The sequence below is a fragment of the Ananas comosus genome, linkage group 4 (assembly GCF_001540865.1).
Source record: "Ananas comosus cultivar F153 linkage group 4, ASM154086v1, whole genome shotgun sequence".
NCBI classification, from domain to species: Eukaryota; Viridiplantae; Streptophyta; class Magnoliopsida; order Poales; family Bromeliaceae; genus Ananas; species Ananas comosus.
Genome location: NC_033624.1, coordinates 1,543,246 through 1,566,928, shown reverse-complemented (window position 1 = coordinate 1,566,928; position 23,683 = coordinate 1,543,246). Strand labels below are relative to the sequence as shown.

Sequence of the window (23,683 nt, the reverse complement as noted above, 5' to 3'; positions counted from 1 at the left end):
AATAATTCTTCTAGTACAGAAACATCTAAGGGATGTTTTCGCTTGTACTACTTCCACGGAGGTCAATCAAACAGTCAAAAAAAACAAAAAGACGATAGTAAACAGCTTCTCAGATGCGATTAGGCTGGATACTATTAATAGTAAACACTCTTTTTGTGTATGCAGTGTTTATATCCTTGGAATAAAAAATTGTAGGTCAGGGATGATATTAGTCGGTTAGAGTTGGTGGTCCCCCTAGGGTTGAGTGGTCCCTTTGGGTTATAGTATTTAATCCAATGGTTAAAAATAATGAAAAGAGTTGATCCAAGGCTAAAAAACTGATAGAAAATACAGATTGATTTTACTACTAATAGTAGCCCAGTCAACTAATATATATATATATATATATATATAGAAGATATAAGAACAGAATACGGCTAATATACTATTAATAGCACCAAGTTATTGATGCTATCAAATTTTTGGCATTAGATTAGAGATGTGCAGTTAGGATAATGTGGGCCCCCAGAGATTGAGTGTGGTGGTTGGTATAAGTATGATTTAACGGGTGAAAAATGATAAATGGTAGATCTAATGGTTGGAAATTGGTAGCACCAAATGTTTCGTGCTATTAATAGTATAGTAGCCGAACTATATTAAATATATATATATATATATATATATATAATATATATTATATTATACACTCGCATGTATAACGATTTATGAGAAGTTATTGCCCGAGCAACATGCATTAACAATTAATTCATTACTAATAATTTTTGAAAAAAAATTGAAAAAAGCTACGGCTAAATGTACGTGTGGTGACCAATAATTTCTTCTAGTACAGAAACATCCAAGGGGGTTTTCGCTTGTACTACTTCCACGGAGGTCAACAACAGTCAAAAACAACAAAAGACGATAGACGCTTTCAGATGCTTTTTTTTTTTTTTTTTTTTTTCTCAAGAGAATAGGAACATAATTGTACGTAGAATATTTATATATCATGCTTGTAAATAATAATGTCACGTTATCCTTGCATGTTCTCTTTCACATACCCATGTTTCCACCTGTGCAAAACATAGTCTTTCATCTGGGCTTTCCCAAAACAAAAGCTGGTTCAGTTCACATTTTCACAACCCGAGTCCACTTCCGGTTAAGTCTAATTATGGTTCGTAATTAAGGTAGCTAATGTTCTATCAATCATTGTTTTTGAAATAATGTACGTACAACTAAATATTTGTCCACGTATGGCCTATTAGTACAGTTGATAAAGCAGATTTTATATATATAGTCGGAATTAGATATCAAGTCTCAAAAATTGTTGCTAGCTATATATCACATTGCAAAAGCCTACTCATTAACACTGTAGAACTTAAAAGAGTCATGTTATCGGTTTATCCTAAACAGTAAAATCCCATAACGCGTCAATATAATGAAGTTAAATTCAAATATCAAACTTTTATTCTCACTACAGATGCAATAAGGTGAAGTTATAGGCCCAATTAATGGTTAAAACACTGTTAGTTAGCAAACACTTTATAACAAATACAAATCATGGTTAGTGTGATGAGATCCAGCTAATGATTCCAAATAAATTAGGTCCCTCCATGATGAACACCAGGATCTCAAAGCTGATTCAATGGGTACAGAACCATAATTGCTCTTCAATGTAGTAATTTGTAAGCCATGGTATGCATGAAACCAAAGGCATTATCATATTTCCTTGCAAACTTTATTAATGTTGTTCTTGAATTGACATGTCTCTCAAAAATTGCATGAATGCAATCACTTTTTTTAGTGGTAGACATTCTAACCCACAATGTATCTCTCACATACACTTAAACACAACAATGCTTCATCATGAAGATCATACTTATCAATCATCTATTTCCAACGATCTTCAGAATCATTGTGTTAAAGAATCACACACTGCATTCCATCGATCAATTTTGGTGGCCTCATATAAAGATTAGTCCACGCAATTTCTCAGGACGCCTGTTCCCATAAACACCACCTATGTCAAGCTTCGGAATATATGATCTCAACTGCGTTTTGAATTTTTGAGCATTGGTCAGTGATTATAGTTTTCTGGGAATGACCGACATGCAGATAAGCCATGCTTTGAAATACCGAAGGAAGGTTTCAATGTCTTCCTTTGACAACATCGACAACATCGACAACTTAGAAGAACTGAATGAGTGCTCATGATGATTTACTCATACAAATGGAGTGAATAGTGTAATCATATTTGTTTGGTAAATAAGCAGCGTCAGAGATCACAACATCTCCAAAGGCCTCACAAGGTGCTCTACTCCTTGCATCTGTCCAGACACATTTCTCAGACAGCACTCCTCTTCTAACTCTTTGAATTCTTGGATTGCATACTCCCAAAATAATTATAAAGTGCTTGTACATCTCCATTGCCAAATCTTAATCTTCTTCTTTGAACAGCAAGAGGAGTATAATTCTTATTTACTCACGGTTGCTGTCCAGTCAGCCATTTAGCTTCAGTCTTCTTTGTACATGCAGATCTTGTCTTCTATTATACTTAAAATTCCTAATTTGGAGTAAAATTACGGTTACGCTCGTTTGGAGCAAAGAGTTGCATTAATTGTAGCTGTGCATTGTCTTCATAGATGGATTTGGTTTGAAGGAATTTCGAGAATTGTACTGGCTCTTGCCTCCTCGCTCGAAAGCAAGTGTGAAGTCTCTGTTTTTTCCATCGTCTCCAATTTTTTAGCTTCTTCTAGTCATACCAAATCCTTTATATATATCGAGCATAAATTCGTGTAAAATAGATGAACCTCTTTCTCATTGTTAAAATTCATCCCAATCTTGGGCTCTTCAACTTCCAGTTTTTCACCCAATATGGATCCTGAGAAATGCCCATGTGCTTGTTTTGCGAGGAAAGTTTCCTGTTGATGATCACCATCACCCTCAGAAGGAAAAAATATCTCCATAGATCTCCTGTGATTCATTTAGTGCAAATTCATCCTGCCTCTCCTACAAAACTGAGACATAAAACAATAAGAATTTTCTCTCAAGAAATACTATGAAAGTTAGCATAATAAAATTGTAACGACCCGACCCACTAATAATAATAACTCGTTGGACCCAAACCACTAGCCCAAAATACTTAAGCCTAATTATTATTACTAGCGTATGAGGCCTCATATATTCTAATCCGATGTGGGACTACTGGAGCGTTACAAACTTTTCCTGTTTAAACCATGACGTCCTTGTCAGGTCCAAATCCAGATCACAAATATATAAATCAGAATTATCAGGCGATGTGAGATTCTAGAAATAACTCCAACGAGTTCAAGAGGTGGCTCCTACCAAACCCATTGGTGTAGCACTTTGCGCCGCATAACACTTAGTTTTCACACTTTTAGCTAATATTCAGCTCTGATACCAATTGTAACGACTCAGCCCACTAGCAATAATAACTCGTTAGACCCAAACTATCGGTCCAAAATACTTAAGTCCAGTTAATATTACTAGCGTGTGAGGCTTTATATATTCTAATTAAAATTATTGTTTCATCTGATGTGGGACTACTGGGGTGTTATAAAAACATAAAGTCTAAAATATGGATTCTGTACAGCTTAGGCAGAATAAAGAAATTATCCACATGGAGGCCATTACAATCTACATGAGTGTGTCAAGTCCATAAAAGAACATTCTGTCAAAGAAGAAAACAACAATATAGAAAAGGTCAGGGCAACAATAGCATTAGCTCGGACAAACAGTTCCAACCTTTTTATGAGGTTCAACGGTTCTCAAACCCTTCAAATCTTACAATTGGTCCCTAACTTATACCAATCTTACCTTTTTCACCAAGTTTCCCTGATTAAATAGAATTAAAATTCCCACATAATCGCCATATAAGAGTTCAAAAGCTGCATGCATGATAGTTTAATGATAATTTATAAAACATTTCTGAATTTTATGGAGGGATTTAATCAGAAGGGTAAGTTCGGACAAAATACTAAGGTTAGAAAGCTAATTGTAACAATTAAAAGATTTTGCAAAACCACGCTGCAGCTGTAGTAAAAGGTTGAGAACCTCCTCGACCTTTGGTTGCAATTCAACAGATTCGATTTAGCAAGCAATTGCCATAGTCACAGTCGAGTTGACACAAAACAGAAAATCAAATGCATAGAATTTAAGCAAAACTAAGAAATTGAGACCACTTACGCAATTGGACCTGAATAATTTATCTCAACCACTTAGATCATTCACCATAAGCATATGTCAACAACCTCAGTGTAGAACCAAAGTGATTGAAAGAAAATTTTTTTTAAAAAAGCCTTTTTTAACTCTACCTCTTATGTCATTTATATGAACCCTAAACCCTAAATCCTCCAATAAAATGCTGAAAATATAAATTTTGTCGACGTCACAAAGCGACCAATTTGAGAATTAACTACTATGAACAAACTCCTCGCAATTTCCAATCTTCGCAGGGATCCATATGCAAATGCCGCAACAAGAAACTAGGGTTTCATAAGCTAGCGATTGTGAAGAGCTTGGGAAAGAAGAAGATTACCGACGATGTGCTCCTCGAAGTCGGTGGCGCCGCCGAAGACGATCGGGGTTGGGGTTGGGATTGGGATTTGGGGAAAAGCGAAGAGTAGGGTTTCGAAGGTAGGAGACGAGCGACGGGGCAAGCGGGGCTTTTGTGGAGAAGCGGTTCGGTTCATGTCGGGCCGGTCCGGAACCGGCCCGGTCTAAACCAGCTGATAGCCTGATAGCATCGTAAACCGGTTCTACGTGGACGAGGAAAAGCGTTTGGCTACAGCGACGTGGAATATGTGGGACCCAAATTTCATGCAAACAAATGTAGAGAATCGAATTAATTTCGACCGTTGAACTAGTTGATGTTGATGAATAATTATCGTCGTAGGGATTGAAGCTTCATGGAATTTGGTTTGCACTAATCCCCATAGAAATGAGTAGCATATGTTGAATATGTTATGTTATTACCCGTGACAACAACCTCATTTTCATTTTTTTTTTTTTAACGAGGCATTATATAGGTCACTCTTCATGTCAATGTCACATTATACAGCAAATACCAAACTTATTACAAGTCCCTCTAATTTCAAACAACATTATGGAGTAAAAAGCGCCGAACAAAATTGAGTCTCGACCAGTAAAATATTGAACCAAACATAGACGGACTCAGTCGAGTAGTTTAGTATGGATTTGCTCAGATCTAAAACGATGAGCCTAAGACTTGTTTGGTAAAACAAAATTACATCGCACAGAAGCCGCGAGTTCTGTCTGGTAAAATTTAACTTCATGAGCAAGACAGCATAGGTCTATTGATGTTGAGCTCTACAATTCCGTTCGAACATCGACAAAACGTGCCCTTAATGATTATTCTCATATTTACTTGCGTCAAATAATGATTTGACCACGTACTAATGTTGAATAATTTCGCCAAGGGCCGATTTTCGAATTGGAGACTTGTTTGGTACTTTCGAGTAAAAAATCCCGGCCAACGGGAACCACACTGGACGACCAGAGACGAGTCTCAAGCTCGTCAGATCCCATCCCCTACCCCAGCTCAAGTGTACAACACTCGTCGACCCAATAAAAAATTGCCACGTACTACAAAACACGATGTACGAACCGAGAAAACATTGAATCCGTGCTCTAAGTCTCGCACCGGATCCGGCACCTGTGTTTCCGATCACCTTCCCTCGCTGTTCGAAACCAAGCACAGCCAAAACGCGCCGGGAGTGATTAAAAACTATGCGACTCATTCATCTGCCGTTCGATCGTTATTGGACGGTGCAGATGCAATTCCCATGGGATTAAATTGATGCGGACGCATTAATTGTGTGCTTAACCACGTAATTACTCCTTAATCCAACAATCTTTCTCCTCTCTCTCTCTCTCTCTCTCCCAATCTTTCTTTCCATATTGCGTTCCTTCGGTAAAAATGTACGAGAGGATCCCTCACTTACAAGCAATTTTAAAATCGGTCCCTCTACCATTAAAAATTAATTTCTCAACTTCTGATTTTTTTTAATTGATGTTATTTTAATTAATTAAACTAGGAATTTTATGTAATTCAACAATAATGCTATTGATTCATCTTTGTGCACATTTTTTTGGCTGATGTAACGGTTGATTTTGTTAAATGTTAATGGCTGATACATTTTAGATTAGTTAATTATGACAGAGTTTTAATTCAACCTAAGAGACTTAAATTAATATAATTAAAGGTTAAAGGGTATTAGTAAAAAAAAAAAAAAAATTGGAGGACTTTGTCCAAAATTGGCTATAATTGAGGGGTCTCCACACATTTATAAACCTTAATCTTTTCGCTTTTTATTTTTTTCTTCGCCTCTCTCTCTCTCTCTCTCTCTCTCTTTCTCACGACTCCTCTTTGGTTCGCTCCCCATTCTCCTCCCATTCGATTCTTCGTGTTATATGAGATTGCGTTAGCTCTCTCCCTCTCTCTCTCTCTCCATATGTAAGTGAAGCTACGAACCCATCTCCATCTCTCTTTTCTCTCTCTCTGTCTCTCTCTTCCTTTTATATGTTTCTACATGTAGGTAGAGCACGGCGATATCTACGAGCATGTGTTTGGTCTCGTTCTCCTGTTTATATCTCTTCTTGGTAGTTCCAATTAATGGGTTTGGCTTAGTTGTGTTTGTTTTGCTTGGGAACTTATTAATCGATGCGTGTCTCGGTGTAATGATCAATACCCATTTGCTCAATCTCTGATCCGTGAGAAATTTGGATGCTTTTTCTTTTGAGTAAGAAGTTACCAGGTTAAAAATTGCTGCTTTATCCTTCGTTGATGGCTTTGATGATAAATTTGTGCGGCTCACAGCGGAGATCATGGTCAAGAATTGTTCTTGATTTGAAATGTGATTGCTTGAGGTGATTTTGGCATGTAAATTCCTCACTTCAGCTTGTTTGTGTTGTAGGAGTACGTTTTTGTTCATAGCATTGGTTCTTTTAATCTAGTTTATCTATATATCTAAGTGGTCGAAATGGCGATTATCTATGAGTATGTATTAATTTGTTATGGTGGTTCCAATTAATGGGTTTGGCATGGTTCTGTTTGTTTTGCTGAACAGTTATTAATCTATGCAAATCTCCATGTAATGATCAATACTCATTTGCCTATTCTTGATTATACCTGACGGGTTCCCTCTTATTAGCTTTATTTGCGTGTATTGATGGCCCATCTCTGACCCGTGAGTGCTTTTCTTTTGAATAAAAAGTTATCAGATTGGAAGTTTAGCTTAATATGTTGTTAAAGGCATTGATGATTACAATTGTGTAGGTCAAAGTGGGGGGATCATGGTCAAGAATTGTTTTCATTTGATATATGGTTGTATCAGATGATCCTGTCATGTATTTCCTCAGTTTAGATATTTTAGGCTGCAGAGCTGATAGTATTGTCCATAGCTTTAACAAGTATTTAGATTCTTTAACATTGTTTTAGATATATGTGATCGATAGAATTTTCCTTTTATCTAGAGGAGTCAGTGGATAATGGCTGGTCGGTGAGTAGTTTTATTGATTAGTTCCCTACGGAGGTAAAACAAGTTCTCTTTTTGGCATGCATTCATTTGGCTAGCGGTTTGTTTGTTAGTTCTAATTCCACTATTCATGTAACATTGTTTCGCATGGTTTTCTAGCATTCTCCTCTCTTTGAAGTTGAATTATGTGATCACTATTTGTTAGCTTTATCTAATTTATCTTTAACCTCTTACGGAGAAGTGGTTGAGGATCACTTAATGTGAATACTCTTATGGTTGTCGCTAGTCATTACTTTCTATTTTTTTGTCAGATGGATCCTCCTGAACAAGAAAAAGGTGAAGAGCATAATGCAGAGACATCTTCTGATGAACTGCGAGTATACCCCCGCATAGGAGATCAGCACCAGGTGGAAATTCCTAATATGGCAACAGAAGCCGAATCCGTCCAGCTAATATTAAGTTCAACTGATAATAACAACATTATCGGTTTTGACTACACATTTGGATTAGGATTACCTATTCCAATAGTGTGTATTCAGAATTCAAGCCATCAAAATGTAGAATATAGTCTGCTGCCTAATTCACCAACTTCGACTTGGAGTGATGCAGAGGCACAAAGTTTTCTCCTTGGACTTTACATTTTCGGTAAAAATTTAATTCAGCTGAGAAAATTTCTGGGCTCTAAGACGATGGGAGATATATTATCTTACTATTATGGAAAATTTTATGGGTCCGATGCCTATTGTAAATGGTCACAGTGTAGAAAAATAAAAAGCAGGAGAGGTATAATTGGGCAGCGTATATTTACAAGTTGGAGACAACAGGAGCTATTGTCACGCTTGATGCCTACGATACCAATAGAAGCACAACACCTTCTGTCGGAGGTATGCTTTGATCAAGAAGTTGTATCTATATGGATTTGATAGACAAAGATTTTATTTCAATTTGCACCTTGTATTCATATCATGCTTGTGTTTCTTTGGAGGTATGGTTTCATCAAGAAGCCATATCTGTAGAAAATGGGACCAGGAAAGGAAAATGGTTATAGAAGATATGAAAAACATTATGATCCTAATCTTTAGGTCACGGGGCAACAAATAAAGCTCCTTTTGGGAACTTGCTCCTTCATATAGAAGCTTTTCTGGGATACTGCCAATAATCTATAACTGCTGGTAAGGTTTTTTATTAGATCTGGTTCTACAAGATTTTGTTCACGGCCTAAAAGATCGTGAGGATGACTAATCAATATTTGAATTGATGGCTCTTGCTTCTTTTCTACTAAATTCAAGCATGATATGCAGACCATTATTTACAATATTGGAAGTAAAAGATCCTGGCTTTTTTTTTTCTTTAGGGACTTTTTACAGTATCATTCATGCATTTTCATCATTGAAATATTGTACAAATGTCTCTTTTCATCCATAAAATCTTATTATGTTGGCAGGTCATTAAGACATTCAATGAGCGCAATTCTTCTTTTGAGGAATTTATCTTTGCTTTAAAATCCACAGTTGGTATGCAACTCCTTGCAGAAGCCATTGGAATTGGCAAAGGTAAAACGGACCTGACTAAAGCCAGATCAGATCCATCTAGAAGAAATAATCAAACTAGCTATACCCCGTCTGAAATGCCTATTGGGAAGGCTTGTTCCTCGCTCACACCCAAAGATATCATCAGATTTTTAACAGGTGGGTACAGAATAAGCAAGGCAAGGTCAAATGATCTATTCTGGGAGGCCGTCTGGCCACGCTTGCTTGCGAGGGGTTGGCATTCTGAGCAGCCAAAAGATCAACTCATTGCTGGCTCGAAAAGCACTTTAGTATTCCTCATACCAGGTATTAAGAAATTCTCGAGGAAAAAACACAAGAGAGGGAACCATTATTTTGATTCTGTTAGTGATGTCTTGAGCAAAGTAACTTCTGACCCACGGCTTCTTGAGTTAGACGTTGAAGAAGTTACAGGTAACAAAGTGGATAACAAATTAGACCAAAAGGTTCATCCTGATGACCATCTTTGCGGCTATCTACAACCCAAACTGCAAATTTGCAATTCTGGATTAACGAAATTCACTATTGTGGATACTAGTTTGGCTCAGGGAGAAGGACCATTCAAGGTGAGAGAAATGCGGGATTTTCCTGTTGATGCAACTTTTAAGTATGAGCCTTCGAATCATTTTGGTAAATCACAGAGCAATAGCTCAGAAGAGCAGTACAGCTCAGATGTGAGTTCTTCAGGTTCAGAAGTAGGTACCGATCAAGATATCTCTGGTGACGGTAATATTGCAGCTGTTTCAAGCCAAACGATTCCTATTTGTGCTAATGTTCCCGGCAATCCATGCCTAGATGTGTTGAATGATACTAGTTCGTTAAAGGATATAAAGTGTCAGTTGAAACAAAGGGCGAAATCTAGGCAGCAAGTTTATTTAGCTCCTGTTTCAAAGCGAAGAAGATTAGCAGCTGCGAAGTATGAAGAAGCTGCCCACCATAGTTTTTCTTCCTCAGAAGGTCACCAGCTGACAGAGGGTACTAAGAATGAGAGGGGGTTGCCCGAAGACAGTAAAGAAAGTGCGCAAGATGAGAAGAAGAGAGAAGAATCGGAGAAGAAGCCTTTAGCTCGAGCTTTGTTTGATCTGAATCTACCTTATGTACTGCCAGATAATGAGACTAATGAAAACTTGTGCATGCCTTTAGACAACCAAGATGAGCAAAATAAAGATAAAGGTGCAAGCCTAGGAGAAAGAGCCAAGGAAGAGCTTTCTGGGGGCCAATCTTTGTTGAGCTCTCAAAGGCAGAGCACCAGAACCAGGCCACCAACTAGGAGAGCTTTGGAAGCTCTTGCCAGTGGTCTTCTCGGGACAAAGCGGAGAGGTAAAGGAATGAAGGCCGCATAAGATAGGCTCCTTCAGTAACCACTTCTCCAGCTGAGCATGCAATTCGCGTGGAAGCTTGGCACCTGTTCGTTCCCTTCATACTCATACTTTTAATTCCAGGATTGAAGATTTGAGCGGCACAGTAGATTGTTGGCAGAAAAGCAACCCATAACATGCAATCTCGTTTAGCGAGTCCTCTTCAAGAATTGGAACCTTGCTCTAATTGTTATCTTGTTCAAGAATTGGAGCTGATGACGCCACAGCAGCACCTACTCTATAGGCATGCTCTCTCTTTCTCTCCCCACAAAGGAGCTGCACTTAGAAATGGTTAAAGAGAAAGTCTGAATCTTAGTGAAAATGCACAGAACCCTTTCGAACTGTCAAGCTTTTACGGATGACTACCCAAACTTTCAAAAGATAAAGGCTACCCAAACAATCTAGCACTTCAATCAACTACCTACCCCCTAATTTCTATATTTTCTGTTGAAGACTATTGTCCCATAAAATATTCACAATTTACTTCTCTTCTTTTAAATGCCTAAAAGAGTTTTGGTCAATTGAGTCAATTTGACTGATGATCATTAAGAAAAATTGATTGGAAATAAGGGAAGGTGGTTGATTAGAACAGGCTGATTATATAGGTAGGTTTTTTTGAATTTAACTTTTGAAAGTTCTTTTTTCCATTTGTACATGATAGTTCTAATGAATGAAGCAGGTAGCTTGCTCAACTCAGCCTCTTGGACACCGTTTTTGCCTGTTGCATTTGCAGTGGTTGGAATTTTAATTTTGAACCTTTGATTTGTTCGTGGATTTTAATGAAAATTAGTGCTTTTTCAAATAGTTTTATTCATACTGGCCCATACCTCAATTATAGGTATTTACATGATGAATTGATTGCACTCCCAAGGAAGTTTTTGAACAATGGCACTATTGGGTTCTTTGGGCACAGAGTAATTTAAATTATTAATTGAACGTCATAACACAGCAATGAGAGCTACCATGTTTATTTTTTCCCTGTTTGGCTGCAATCAATCATGTAATTAAGTTGTAACAGAGCCAATATAGGAGTGCTAATTTAAATAAACCTAAGTTATATAACAACAAAGTTTGCGATCTCGTACAATAAGCAAGCATAAATCACACCAAGCTACTCTTATTCTTTAACATCTTTTGAACAGCAAAGCTGCAAAGTTCATTTATCAGCAGGGACACATCCAATGATTTGTATCAATTTTGTGGCCTTCATATCTTCACTTTTGCACTTAAATGGATCTCTCAATTTGTAAATGCTATAGTGGTAGGAAGTAAATGTGTGACTCATTTGAAGTTGACATGCATTGTCATTTTGCTATCAGCAACCAATTACGGGTCCAACGCATATTACATTGTCGTTGTTGGCTTCACATTGTCATTGTTATTTAAGAGTCATGCCTAAATATCTGTTTGTTCGTGTTATCGGTATCCTTATCAGAAGAAGAAATTGCAAGTGTTGATTCAAATAGCTAACTTCATTCTGAACCCAATTTTCGGCTATTTGATTCGTTATAATGACTACTGCCTCATAACCAAAACTTTTTGTTTGTTTTTCTTGTGGGTAAAGTATAGAGTGCTGTAATGCTTACAGGAAAAAGAAACCATGATGAGAAAAGAAAGTAATTTTGGAGATAAGATGGATGAACCATACTCATTTGCTGATATTTAACTTACACTACATTGGCCGTATTAAGTAGGTTGATTTGAATTTCCCTTGTTCTAACACAAGTTGTTTCTGCTTTCTCAACTAAACCATTCATTCCTATTGATATTTAAATCCTTGATCCCTCTTTAACTTTTAATTTATTCCCATAAGTCCATGTTGCTTGTTCACTAGATCACAGCTCATGTTTAACTCTAGTTGCTTGTATTAATTATTGGATGCTTTGTTGCTTGCTTAGCTGTAACTTCTTACCTTCTAAATCCTATGTTGTGATAATAACAAGGTTTTAAGTAGGGTCTCCCTACTTTCCGTGTTTCTCTGCACCATCCATAAAATAATACCCGCGCAGACCGGGGATTGACGATGATGGCGCGGCGGAGATCTTGGGATCGATGCAATCCATGGGCAAAATAGAGAGGTGATAAGCAAGATTTTGTGCTTTAATTTAAAATATAAGTAGTACAAAATGGATTCTTTTCTCATTTACGCGTTCTCGTGCGGGTTCGAGTTTCTTAATGGATGAATCATTCTTCTAGTTATTTTTCTTTTTCCCATGTTTTTTCTCTCTCTAACATGTAGGAAGAAGACTAATGCCTTTGTTTAGGGCTAATGTAAGTTGGTGCTTAATTTAGTCTACATTGGACACTTGGTCTAATGATTCTATAAGGTTCACCTCTTAAGAATTTTCATGTGGGAACTTTGAATTCATAGTATTTATGCATCTTTTGGTAGTTTAATCAATTATTTATCTACTCACAATGAGTTCATGCAAAATTTTTCATTTTTCACCCGAAAATTCCACCAAAGAGGTGAGAATCTTTTTGGCTTTCTATATGCGTGCAATATATATATATATATATTCATGTAGTAATACTTTTTTACCTTTTAATAATTGGAACGGGTTTTCAACATGCTAGGATTGACTTTAGAAGAGATATTTTTAAAAAATAAAATAGTAAATTAAGTCATTATTCTCCAAACACTTCAAGCTCTCTCTGGATTCAAATTTTTGTTTTATAAATCCAATACATGGAATTGATTAATTGGGAAAAAAATAAATTAATAATACTAGAAGCTTGGTGAGACTTGAAATTCAGAATTTTTTTTTTAATAGCATGTTAAATTATATAAAATAATTGTTGTTTTTCAAAAGTTTAATTTACCAGAGAATGATGTTTTTATATTTTTTATATTTATCAACATGCATGAAGGCGCCATTTTTTTTTTTTTTGAAGATTAATAAATCGATAAAGTCGCAATGTCATGTTCATTGTTAGTTCTTAACATTATGTTAATTTGAAGACCATCTAGTTGGATTAAGTCCAATGATAGCAACTTCGAAAATAACTGTTTGAAAGGGACCTTTTTTAAATCTTTGTGAGATAAACTGCACCGAAATGTTAGGTAACAGTAAGGTAATAAGAACATTAATATGATCATCCATTATAGCAGCCAAAAGCTTCAACCTAAAACATTATGCAACATGAAAAGGAATTCTATTATGTCACTCTTACTAAAATTAATGTCAGCATCATTTATCTATATAGCTCATGCATGTAGCATAGATTTATTATAAGTTTTAGTTGATTTAATTAGCAAACAACAATGCCCCACAGTAGATGTTAGAGGTGCCTCGAAATTCGATTCATCGATAGTTTCGCATTATGATAGATTTTTTTGAAAAAATAAATTATGAAGAAAAAATAGATGTCTGTGATGGATAGTGGAGGGCTCAGGCCCTAACTGTGGTACAGATTTGATATGATATAAGAACTTGTTAAGAATTTTTTTTCTCTTTTGCCTTACACACGACGCAACGTTTGTAATTTTTAGAACATTATACTCTCCTTTTCATAGTGAAGCTCTCTCCTCCATTGTCCAGTACTTTTTTCCCTTTAAAGAATTTTTTACGTAAATCTTTATGTTCATTTTTTTTTTTTATAAATTTTTTACTTCATGTTAGCTATTTTTTATTTTTGTTTGTACGTTTGTTGTATCAATAGATAATCATTTAATTATCTTGTTAATTCATATCTACAATAAAATATAGTCGACATTAACATAAAACAATTAATTAAAGAAAATCTAATAAAAAAATTTCTCTCCTCGGTTTCGACATCAAGATGACAAATTCCACTCGGCAACGGTGAAATTTAAAACAAATTAAACTTCCCTTTCCTCGTGTCTTCGTCATGATTTCAATTTTTCCGTTAATTTTTTTTATTAGAAATTAATGACTCGTCAAATATCCTTTCACATTGATGAAAAATTGGTTTGCGTGACCAACCTCTTTCGTTTAATCCATTCGTACTTTGATTTTCTCATGTCACCTACCAATTCTCTTCATGCCTAATCTTTAGATTCAAACAAAAAAAATTATAGAATTGAGGAGACCATTTTTCGCCTTTGACTTATAATTATAACGCCTCGTAATTTTTGGTCATGAACTCGTATTGAAACAAGCAGGGTACTAGTGTTGCAATAGTGAACAGTTTGACTCAGGTTTATAATTAATTAGCATATGTTATCCAACACTTTTAAGAGGAATCTAAGGGAACTATATATTAAAAGTGTAAATAAAATTAATTTGAACATGCACAAACCAAAAGTAATACATATAATAAATAGAATAGTTCTTCAACATTTGTGTGCCTGTTATTTTTGTGTAGCATATTGCTATATCAACATATAATCACAAGATTTACCATTTTTTTTTTATTTTTTCACTTAAAGCCCGCAATGAAATGATTAAAAATTATACACAAATACAACCTTCAATTAACATTTAAGAATATACAGTAGTGCCCACTAAATTTATATCTTTGCCTCAATAGCTTTTCAATCTGTGCATTTTGACTCCTTAATTATTTTCATCTAGAAAAATAATTAAAAGAGTGAAGGTGTTCTGTTGGCTTGTCCTTAAGAGAAGAATCCCTACATTAGAAAACCTGATAAAGAGAGGATGGACTGGGGATGCATACTGTGTGCTGTGTGGGACCGAAGAGGAAACCGTAGACCACTTGTTCTCACATTGCGTTTTCACGAAATTCCTTATACTGAAGGCTGTAGAGGAAGTCCACTCTATTGATTTTGCCACCGACGTCACCTCGGCCTGGGACAGGTGGTCGAGCAAATTTGGGCCACAGCCAACGTGCACAAAGCTACCAGTTCTTGCAGCTTGCTGGTGGGTCATTTGGGAGTTAAGGAATGGGGTGATCTTTCGAAACGTCACATCGGACCCCCTATTAGCTGTTCAGAAGTTGATTCGTTTAACGAAGCACTGGGAATCGCTCCTCCTTGCTAATCGAGCTACTCGTCCCTGCTATTAGATTTTTTTTTTTTCCTCTCTCTCTCTCTCGAGGCCTTAGTTGCTTCACCACTGTAGCCTAATTCAATTCCTCTATGAATGAAGCGGGTAGCGTGCTATCTTTTTCTCAAAAAAAAAAAAAAAAAAAAAAAAAAAAAAATCATCTAGTATCTTAACGAATCCACACTAAACATCGAATTCGAGGAGCCATTATTAACACATCGAATTCAAGGTTATAATCGGCGGTTCATCGAAAGCTGCTCTACCATACAAATGCAGTAGGAGAAAGGAAAAAAAAAAAAAAAATTGTAGACCTGATCAAGATAAGAGCCTAGTCTACTTCTCTAGGACAATAAAAAAGATTGTAAGGCATAGATGTTACAACTAATTAGAACTTAAATGCTCAATAACTAATACTTCTATTTTCTCTAGAATGTGAACACATGGGGGATCAGATACGGCAATAATTGTTAAACAAGATTGAATAACACCGACAAACGTGTGCTCAACCTCCCTTGATTCACATGATTAAATCATAATTATGTAGCCATATTTTTCATCTTAAATGTTGTACTCTTTCATGAATGTAGAATTCTATCATGGGAGGAAAGATTACAACTGATCGAGAACTTAATATTAAGGATATACTGCATTTCAATAGTCCCATATCAGGAGAAATAGATTAAGCATACACATTTTTGTAAGTTACTTGTGCTAGCGGGAATGGATCACTTATCACTGAAAGATATTGTTGATAAAAAATTAAGGCTAAATTATAGAAAACTCTCTTGTAATAACCCGCTTTTTTACTTTCCCTCACTGACATTTAAAAACCTACACTTTGCCCCACTGTAAAATAAAAAATATGCACTTCACTCCCTACCGTTAGGGTTCCGTTAAAAAATATATTTTTATCCGTTAGGGTTCCGTTAAAAAATATATTTTTATTCCGAAAATACTCCTCCGCCATCTCCTTGTTGCTTCGACTCCCTCCGGCTCGCCACCTCGCCGCCGCCTCGCCGCCTCGCCGCCTAGCCGCCTCGTCGTCCTCCACTGCCTTGTCCTCACCCACATCCCCTTCGCCGTCCTCCGCCGCCTCGCCTTCGCCTTCTTTACCCTTCTCCTACTGTCGCCTACCTCGGTTTTCTCCTACTGTCGCCGAAATCGAGGGCGGCGAGGGTGCAGGAGCAGAAGGGGAGAAGGTGGAGAAGGAAATGGAAAGAAATCGCGGCCGATTGAGGTGGGAATCGCGGCCGAACGAAGGGGCGGCTGAGGAAGATGTGGAAGAAGACGACAATGGCGAGGGGCAAAATGGTCATTTTACATACTGTAACCCCCTGTGAACATTTTTCATTTTACAGGGGGGCAAAGTGTAGGTTTTTAAATGTCAGGAGGGGAAAGTGAAAAAATAGGTTATTACAGGGGAGTTTTCTGTAATTTAGCCAAAAATTAACTACTATGTTTACGCGTCGTGATTTGTAAAGAAAAGTAAATTGACTTTTGAGACTACCAGGTTTTAGTTGTAAAGAAAAGTAAATTGACTTTTGAGACTACCAGGTTTTAGTTGCAACACCTAGATAGTACAAACACTGTATTATAAATTTATAGGATCTACCAGGAAAATGTGTAGGAATTTAGATTGGTGCTGTCCCTGAGAGATGCTCGATCGATGCTGAGCTGTGGAACCTTCTGTCCTCTGTTCTACTATGCAAGATTCTAGCCGATAAGTCGCCCAAAATGTTCTCTAGCTGTCTCAAAGGTGTAAGTTTCAACAATCAAACGAATAGATTTATCGTTTTGAAAAACTTCGAAAAGCCTCTTTTTGTTTAGCGTATTTGCAGTTTCAAACATTCCGCATAATAAAATATATATAGTACTTTATTTGCTTTCTCAGCTATGGTTTCTGCCTTAACTAGATTTCTGTAAGAGCGTGCCTTGCATTGAAAAAAAAAAGTAAAATACTTCATCTTTTTTTTATAATGATGTTAGAGTGCAAATTACGAGATTCTGCACTGTTGTATCTTATCACCCTGTGAACAAGTTATAAAATTATATTATTATTTTTTATTTTTCAAAGTTTTAAAGCGTTCAAATTTGTAAAATCCTGACACTTTAAAGCATCGGAATATATCTCACTGACGCATGGAATAAGCATTGGTATATATGTGGCAACTCTTTATTTGCCGACGCTTTCTAATATGACGGTAGACTAATTTGGAACAGTTTTAAGCATCATTAATTACTAAAAAAAAAAATATCCTTAAATGTTATTTTTCTTGCAGTGAGGGGTCAAGAGAACCTTGTCTAGGCCAACTTGAATTGAGCAATTGTAAGCCCAAATCAACTAGAAAATGACTCCACTTTAGTCCGAGTTAAGTATGGAAATTCAGTTATATATGATTTTAGTACTGCGAATGCTTCTTCAACTAACTGTACTCATAGAACATTTCTATAAAAGTGCAACCAAACCAAATGGACTTGACTCTTGAACATATATTAGAAGACAAACAGTGTATGTTCCAGATTATCTGCTCTTGTTTTCTTTAAAATCCTTGCCTCAATAATGTCCAATATAGCTAGGAGTCTAGCTACAACATATGAGACAAGCAAAAGGCAACCCAATTTTGAATTCTAGTGAAAAAGTTACACTGAGCATGGATTGCACTGTGATAGCTATATATGCAGGCTAGAGTACAGTAGAGGTGAGCAACAGGGAACCTCAATTATGTCCCAATCAGCCTAACAAATAAAAATAATGGAAATTGTGCCTAGAGAGATAAGCACTAGGAGAGGGTGGAATATTGTTTATTGGCTACCATTTTCTTATAAATTTCCATTTGATTTTTTTTTTCCCCCCCTAGTAGTGTAGCCCTTGGTGACAAAACAATGCAGCAAGGGCCCATGGAAACAAGGTTGCTATCAGGAGATTGAAAATTATATACTAAAATAATTGTGGGAGATTATCTTCTGATTCCAAGAAATTAAAAGTATCTACAAAACAAATATATATATATATAGAACGATAATATATATAATATTAAGCATTGAGCTCCTAAGCTTTTAAAAGATCGAATCAAGTCATTGATGCTTCTAAACTTTCGATCTTTGAATGAAGATTTGTAGAGTTATAATAACAGTGATCCCCTAGAGTTAAGTAGGGGTGCTTAATGGAATAATATAATTTAAAGTGTGGAATTGGTCAAAATATATATTTAATAGTGAAAAACTTATCAGTACCAAGTGTTTGGTAGTTTTAAAAATACTGTAGCGGAACTGTAATATTAAATTTAAAAAAAAAACATTTTTTAGTAGCAAATAATATGGTTTCTCTTCTAGCATATAATCACAGAGCTCCTTCACCCTGTCTCCTCCCCCTTCTTTCTCTCCACCACTATATCTCCACTTCACCACCCCAACAAAAGAGAGAGAGAGAGAGAGAGAGAGAGAGAGAGAGAGAGAGAGAGAGAGAGGATGTATTGTTGAAAGGATCAAGAAGTGATAACTAGAAAGGTGTAGTTATCCAATATTGATCACCATGTCAAACATATCAGGAGATGGTGGGAGTTTCCATTCTGGAAAGAACACAGGAGAGGATGAGGGCCATCACCACCATCCATTACTTCATCAGTCATCGGCGATCGGCCCCGAGGCCAACCCCCCACCGCCGGCCGCCAAGAAGAAGAGGAGCCTCCCCGGCACTCCAGGTGGCTATATTTCTTACTTCATACTTACTATATGCTTGATGCTAAAATCAGATAATTTAGTTTAATTTGTTTACCTTGATTTGCTAATAATTTTTGCTTTTATTTACTTCAATTTTTTTGTTTCTATTTTTCACTTTAAATTTCTTTGTTGGCTGTGGGTGCAGTGATGCCAATTATTTTGGTTTTTGGCAGTGCAATTATTGCAGTAACTGTTAGCTGGTCTACATCTGCTCCTTGTAATTGAAAGATACAAATGACATATCAATGACAAGATTCAACCTGTTTTAAGATTTTAATGAGATCTTTTGCTGTTTGGTAACATCACATGACTTCTTATCTGTCTAGATGTCTAATCTACTGAACATTCCATGAAGTGCATGCATGTTGGGTCCATATATAGGACTACCAAGAAAAGTACCTTTCATTTCTCCCTCTCTTTTGGTTTCTAATTAAGTTGCTTCTGATGTTAGCACTCCTAGTGACAAAATAAACAAATTCAAATGCATTAAAAAGCCCAACAAGCTACTGATGGTATACCATGCGCAGTTGCCTAAGAGACTGCGATGACCGGTATCAAAAAAAAAAAAAAAAAAAAAAAAAAACCCAACAAGCTATATAGTAACAAGCATGAAGTTCTTTAATTTGGAGAGAGAGTAGCAACAATTAATATACCATGTTAAACAAATAATTTGTATAACCAAATCAATTTCTAATTAGAGTAACTGTGCTATGGACTATCATTTGTTTTGGCCGTCCAGTGGCAATGTTTTGTCTCTATCCTGTCATGAGTTCAGGATAAGATAAGCTTATTTATAGTTTTTTGTGGTCGTAAATATATTTTAGAATTAACAACACTTTATCTTATGTGCATATATATATATATATCATCACAAGATCACCTAATCAAAGCTCAGTAGTTTTCAATATGATCAACATCAATCAAAATGAAGTACGTACACAGCTGTTCTATATGAAAAACATGTTAATTAATGCATGCTTCTGTATGATTTAATACCAAACGCGTAAGTAGCAGAAGCCTAAAAAACCTCTCACAGTAAATACCACCGAGTGAAAAAAAAAAAATCAAAAGAAAACATGTGAGAAAAAACAAATAATTTGTGTCCTACGAAAATTACAGTTTCTGATAAAAATTCTAGTCCAGTTCAAACCTACATGAGTCCAAAGATATCGCACATTAATTAGCAAAACATATCAATCATTCACTTATACTCTTTTTTTTTTCTTAGCTCTCTCCTCATGCATCAAACAAGCATATGCTGTGGAAATTTTTAAAACGTCTAATTATGCAACAACAACAACAAAAAAAATCCCATTGTGATTTCAGATCCGAATGCGGAGGTGATTGCGCTGTCGCCGCGAACGCTAATGGCGACGAACCGGTTCGTGTGCGAGATCTGCCACAAGGGGTTCCAGCGGGACCAGAACCTGCAGCTGCACCGGCGCGGCCACAACCTGCCGTGGAAGCTGCGGCAGCGGGCGAGCGGCGGCGACGCGGCAGAGGCGGCGCGCAAGAAGGTGTATGTGTGCCCGGAGCCGACGTGCGTGCACCACGAGGCGTCGCGGGCGCTCGGGGACCTGACGGGGATCAAGAAGCACTTCTGCCGGAAGCACGGCGAGAAGAAGTGGAAGTGCGACAAGTGCAGCAAGAAGTACGCGGTGCAGTCGGACTGGAAGGCCCACTCCAAGATCTGCGGCACCAGGGAGTACAAGTGCGACTGTGGCACCGTCTTCTCCAGGTTCCTACAATCATCCGATCATAATTAACGCTCGTTCTATACTTACCAAACTGATCTCCAATTGTGATTGAGCTACAAAAGCAGAAGCAATTTTTTTTTTATATTTAATAGACCGATGATCTATAGATAATACTTCAACAAACAATATTACACTATACAATAAGGCCAAAATCAATCCCTATTTTAATTTACTTAATCAATATATAGTAACATTAAACAGAGAAACATTGATGAAGTCGTGTCGATGAAATGCTTATAGGTAGTTCTTTTAGTGCGGTCTATAACCTTGTTAATTATTAATTCGTTTATTATGAGTTAAGATGCTTGTCATTCTTTCTCATAAGTAATTATTATGTAATAATTTGTTTAGTCTTCAAATTAATTGTGCAAAATTTTGACGGTACTCCCTTGGCAACTGCAGGAGAGACAGCTTCATCACTCACAGGGCCTTCTGTGATGCACTGGGCCAGGAGAGCAACAAACTAAACCAGCCCATGATGGCCCACTCAAACTTACAAGGCCCAGCCCACGTTCTCTTGTCGGCCGGTAACGCCCCCGTCACCACCTCCGTGGGGCTCGCCGACTTCACCGACGACGCGAAGGACCCTCAGCTCAAGCCCTTTTCTGATGAGACTGCGCTGACTTCTCCTCGACCTCTCGGTATGGCCGGGTGCATGCTCTCGAGCTTCGGCCCATCAAGCCTTCATTTGAAAGGCACGATAGGCCCATTGGGCCTCGATGGGCTCGGTGATGCCAATATAGGCCAAGTAGCGGCCGGGTCCTCAGGCCACATGTCGGCGACCGCACTACTACAAAAGGCAGCCCAAATGGGTGCGGCTCCGGTCAGTAACAATGTTAGCTCTGCCATGATGCACAGGGGCGTTGTGTCGATGATGGCCGGACCGGACCGGTTCTCCGGCACGAGACCATGTGGCCCGATAAAGGCCCATGGGCTGTACAACGAAATTCGGTTGCAAGGACAGCAGGATCACCTAGCCGAGTTAGGAATGAACCAACATTACAGCGCGCCGATGAATGATTTAAGTGCGTTTTCGAGGCCTATCCCATACTTGTTAGGTGGTAGTGGTGGCAGTGGTAGCGGCAGCGGTGGTGGCGGTGGTCGCGGTGGGGACGTGAGGATGGTGGACTACTTGGGAGTGGGGCCCCAAAGAAGCCCACATGAGCAGCACAACCCACAACAACATGTAGGGCTTCAGGGAGTCATTCCTCACCAGAGACTGCAGAGTTTAGGTCCATTTCAGGAGATGACCCATGGGCTGATTTCCTTGGAAAAGCCCATCTGGGATGTTTGAGTTTGTAAAGTGTTGTTAAGGCCATATTTGGTCTGAGGATTTCTCCCTGAAAATAAGAAGAATTTTTTTCTCTTTCTTTTTTCCAGAAATTTCGTAGTAGTTATGCGCAATCGAATCAAACACAACTAAAAAAAAGTAGGATAAGAAAGTAGCAGATACAAATAAGCTCGTTCATCACTCTTTATTTCCTTATGGGCATTATTAATTCAGCAGAAAACGAAAGAAGAAGAAGAAGAAGAAGAAGAAGAAGAAGCAGATGATATTAATCATCATGTTTCAGTAAGAGTAAAGGAATCAGCGATCTCATAGAACTGGTGCCGCACTCCAGGCCACGCCGACTCGGGCGCCTGGGCGTTCAGAGTGTAGAGCTTGCCGTCGCGGGCGCAGCAGAGCGCGACGTTGTGGCGGCGGAACGAAGGCCCTTCGACGGCAAACTCCAGCTTATAGTACTTCACCTTCTTCGCGGGATCGGGATCGGGATCGGGATCTTCTCTCACAGAAGCGTCTATCAGCGTCGCTCTAACCTCCGACCCTCGACGCGACGCCGCAGCTATCCTTCTCAGCACCGCTTCTCCTACTTCCTTCGGACCGCCGAACGCCTCGATCCTATATATCCAATAATAAATAAATCGCGCGAAAAAAAAGGTAGAAGAGTTTGAAAGTGCGTGGATTGGTGGTGGGGGTACGAGAAATGGAGGGGGACGGGGGAGACGATGACGCTGACGTTGAGCTCTCCGTTGGAGCCGGGGGGGCCGAAGGCGGCGACGGGGTCGCTGACGGCGCGAGGGGAAGGGGATCGGCGGTCGGGGAGAGGAGGGGGGTCCAGTGACCTCTGCGATTCCGCTCTGCCTGCTGCTCTGTAGACAAGCGCCTGGTCTCCCACCCAGCTCGATGGATATATGAATTCTGCTTGGACAATTATTATATTTTTTTAAAAATAATAAAAAATAACAATCGGGGGTATAAGAGAAGAGGATGACCGAAGCCGTTGGAGAGGTCGAGGCAGCGGGTGAAGCCGCGGACGGGGTAGAGGACGTCGAGGCGGAGGGAGCGGCCGAGGGAGGGGGAGAGGCCGAGGAGGAAGCTGGTGGCGCCGCCGAAGTTGGCCCCCGCCGCCACCAGCGCCGCCGCACCCGCCCCCGCCAGAAGCCGCCGCCGGAACGCCGCCGCCAGGGGCGCGAACTCCTCCCCCGGGGCCCCGCACCGTGGAAACACCGTAAAGGAGGAGGACGAGGACGAGGAGGAGCGGGAGGGGGAATGGGGGAGGATGACGACGACGACGACCCCTCCCGCCGCGCGCAACGCCATTGGATGGATGGATGGATGGATTAGTGGGTTCGATGGAAGGATGGATGGAGGGATAATTATTGGGAAAGGGTGTTAGCGGATCGGGTCGGGTTATAATCGGTCCGAGATAGGCCGAGTTGTTGGGCAACAGGGCACGCCGTAAGTGGCGCTTGTACTTCGGCCGAGCCGATGCGCGAGCGCATAGCTTTCTAAAATGGTGCGAATTTGTGGGTGCGGATTGAACCGTTCACTCAAAA

At 38.6% G+C, this 23,683-nt stretch overlaps 3 protein-coding genes and 1 long non-coding RNA gene across 5 annotated transcripts; 2 read left to right on the top strand and 2 right to left on the bottom strand.

Annotated features, from left to right (window-relative positions):
- On the bottom strand, nucleotides 1,663–4,651 carry LOC109709734. The gene is made up of 2 exons (XR_002216210.1): nucleotides 4,535–4,651; nucleotides 1,663–2,993 (listed from the first exon to the last, which is right to left on the bottom strand). It is a non-coding gene; the product is annotated as an uncharacterized LOC109709734 (long non-coding RNA).
- On the top strand, nucleotides 6,350–11,090 carry LOC109708502. 2 transcript variants are annotated; one of them, XM_020230275.1, is made up of 4 exons: nucleotides 6,350–6,472; nucleotides 6,555–6,885; nucleotides 7,805–8,377; nucleotides 8,938–11,090. In XM_020230275.1, the coding sequence occupies exons 3-4, from the start codon at nucleotides 7,805–7,807 to the stop codon at nucleotides 10,381–10,383; spliced, it is 2,019 nt and encodes a 672-aa protein (XP_020085864.1). In that variant the 5' UTR covers nucleotides 6,350–6,472; nucleotides 6,555–6,885; the 3' UTR covers nucleotides 10,384–11,090. The 2 variants fall into 2 exon arrangements, with proteins under 2 accessions (XP_020085864.1, XP_020085863.1); XM_020230274.1 differs by lacking the exon at nucleotides 6,555–6,885.
- LOC109708718 (protein indeterminate-domain 2-like) lies at nucleotides 18,827–22,218 on the top strand. Its single transcript, XM_020230534.1, has 3 exons — nucleotides 18,827–19,069; nucleotides 20,415–20,826; nucleotides 21,248–22,218. Exons 1-3 carry the CDS (start codon nucleotides 18,901–18,903, stop codon nucleotides 22,137–22,139), a joined length of 1,473 nt encoding a protein of 490 aa, XP_020086123.1. The 5' UTR covers nucleotides 18,827–18,900; the 3' UTR covers nucleotides 22,140–22,218.
- On the bottom strand, nucleotides 22,294–23,477 carry LOC109708721 (psbP domain-containing protein 7, chloroplastic). The gene is made up of 3 exons (XM_020230536.1): nucleotides 23,120–23,477; nucleotides 22,826–23,045; nucleotides 22,294–22,745 (listed from the first exon to the last, which is right to left on the bottom strand). Exons 1-3 carry the CDS (start codon nucleotides 23,445–23,447, stop codon nucleotides 22,409–22,411), a joined length of 885 nt encoding a protein of 294 aa, XP_020086125.1. The 5' UTR covers nucleotides 23,448–23,477; the 3' UTR covers nucleotides 22,294–22,408.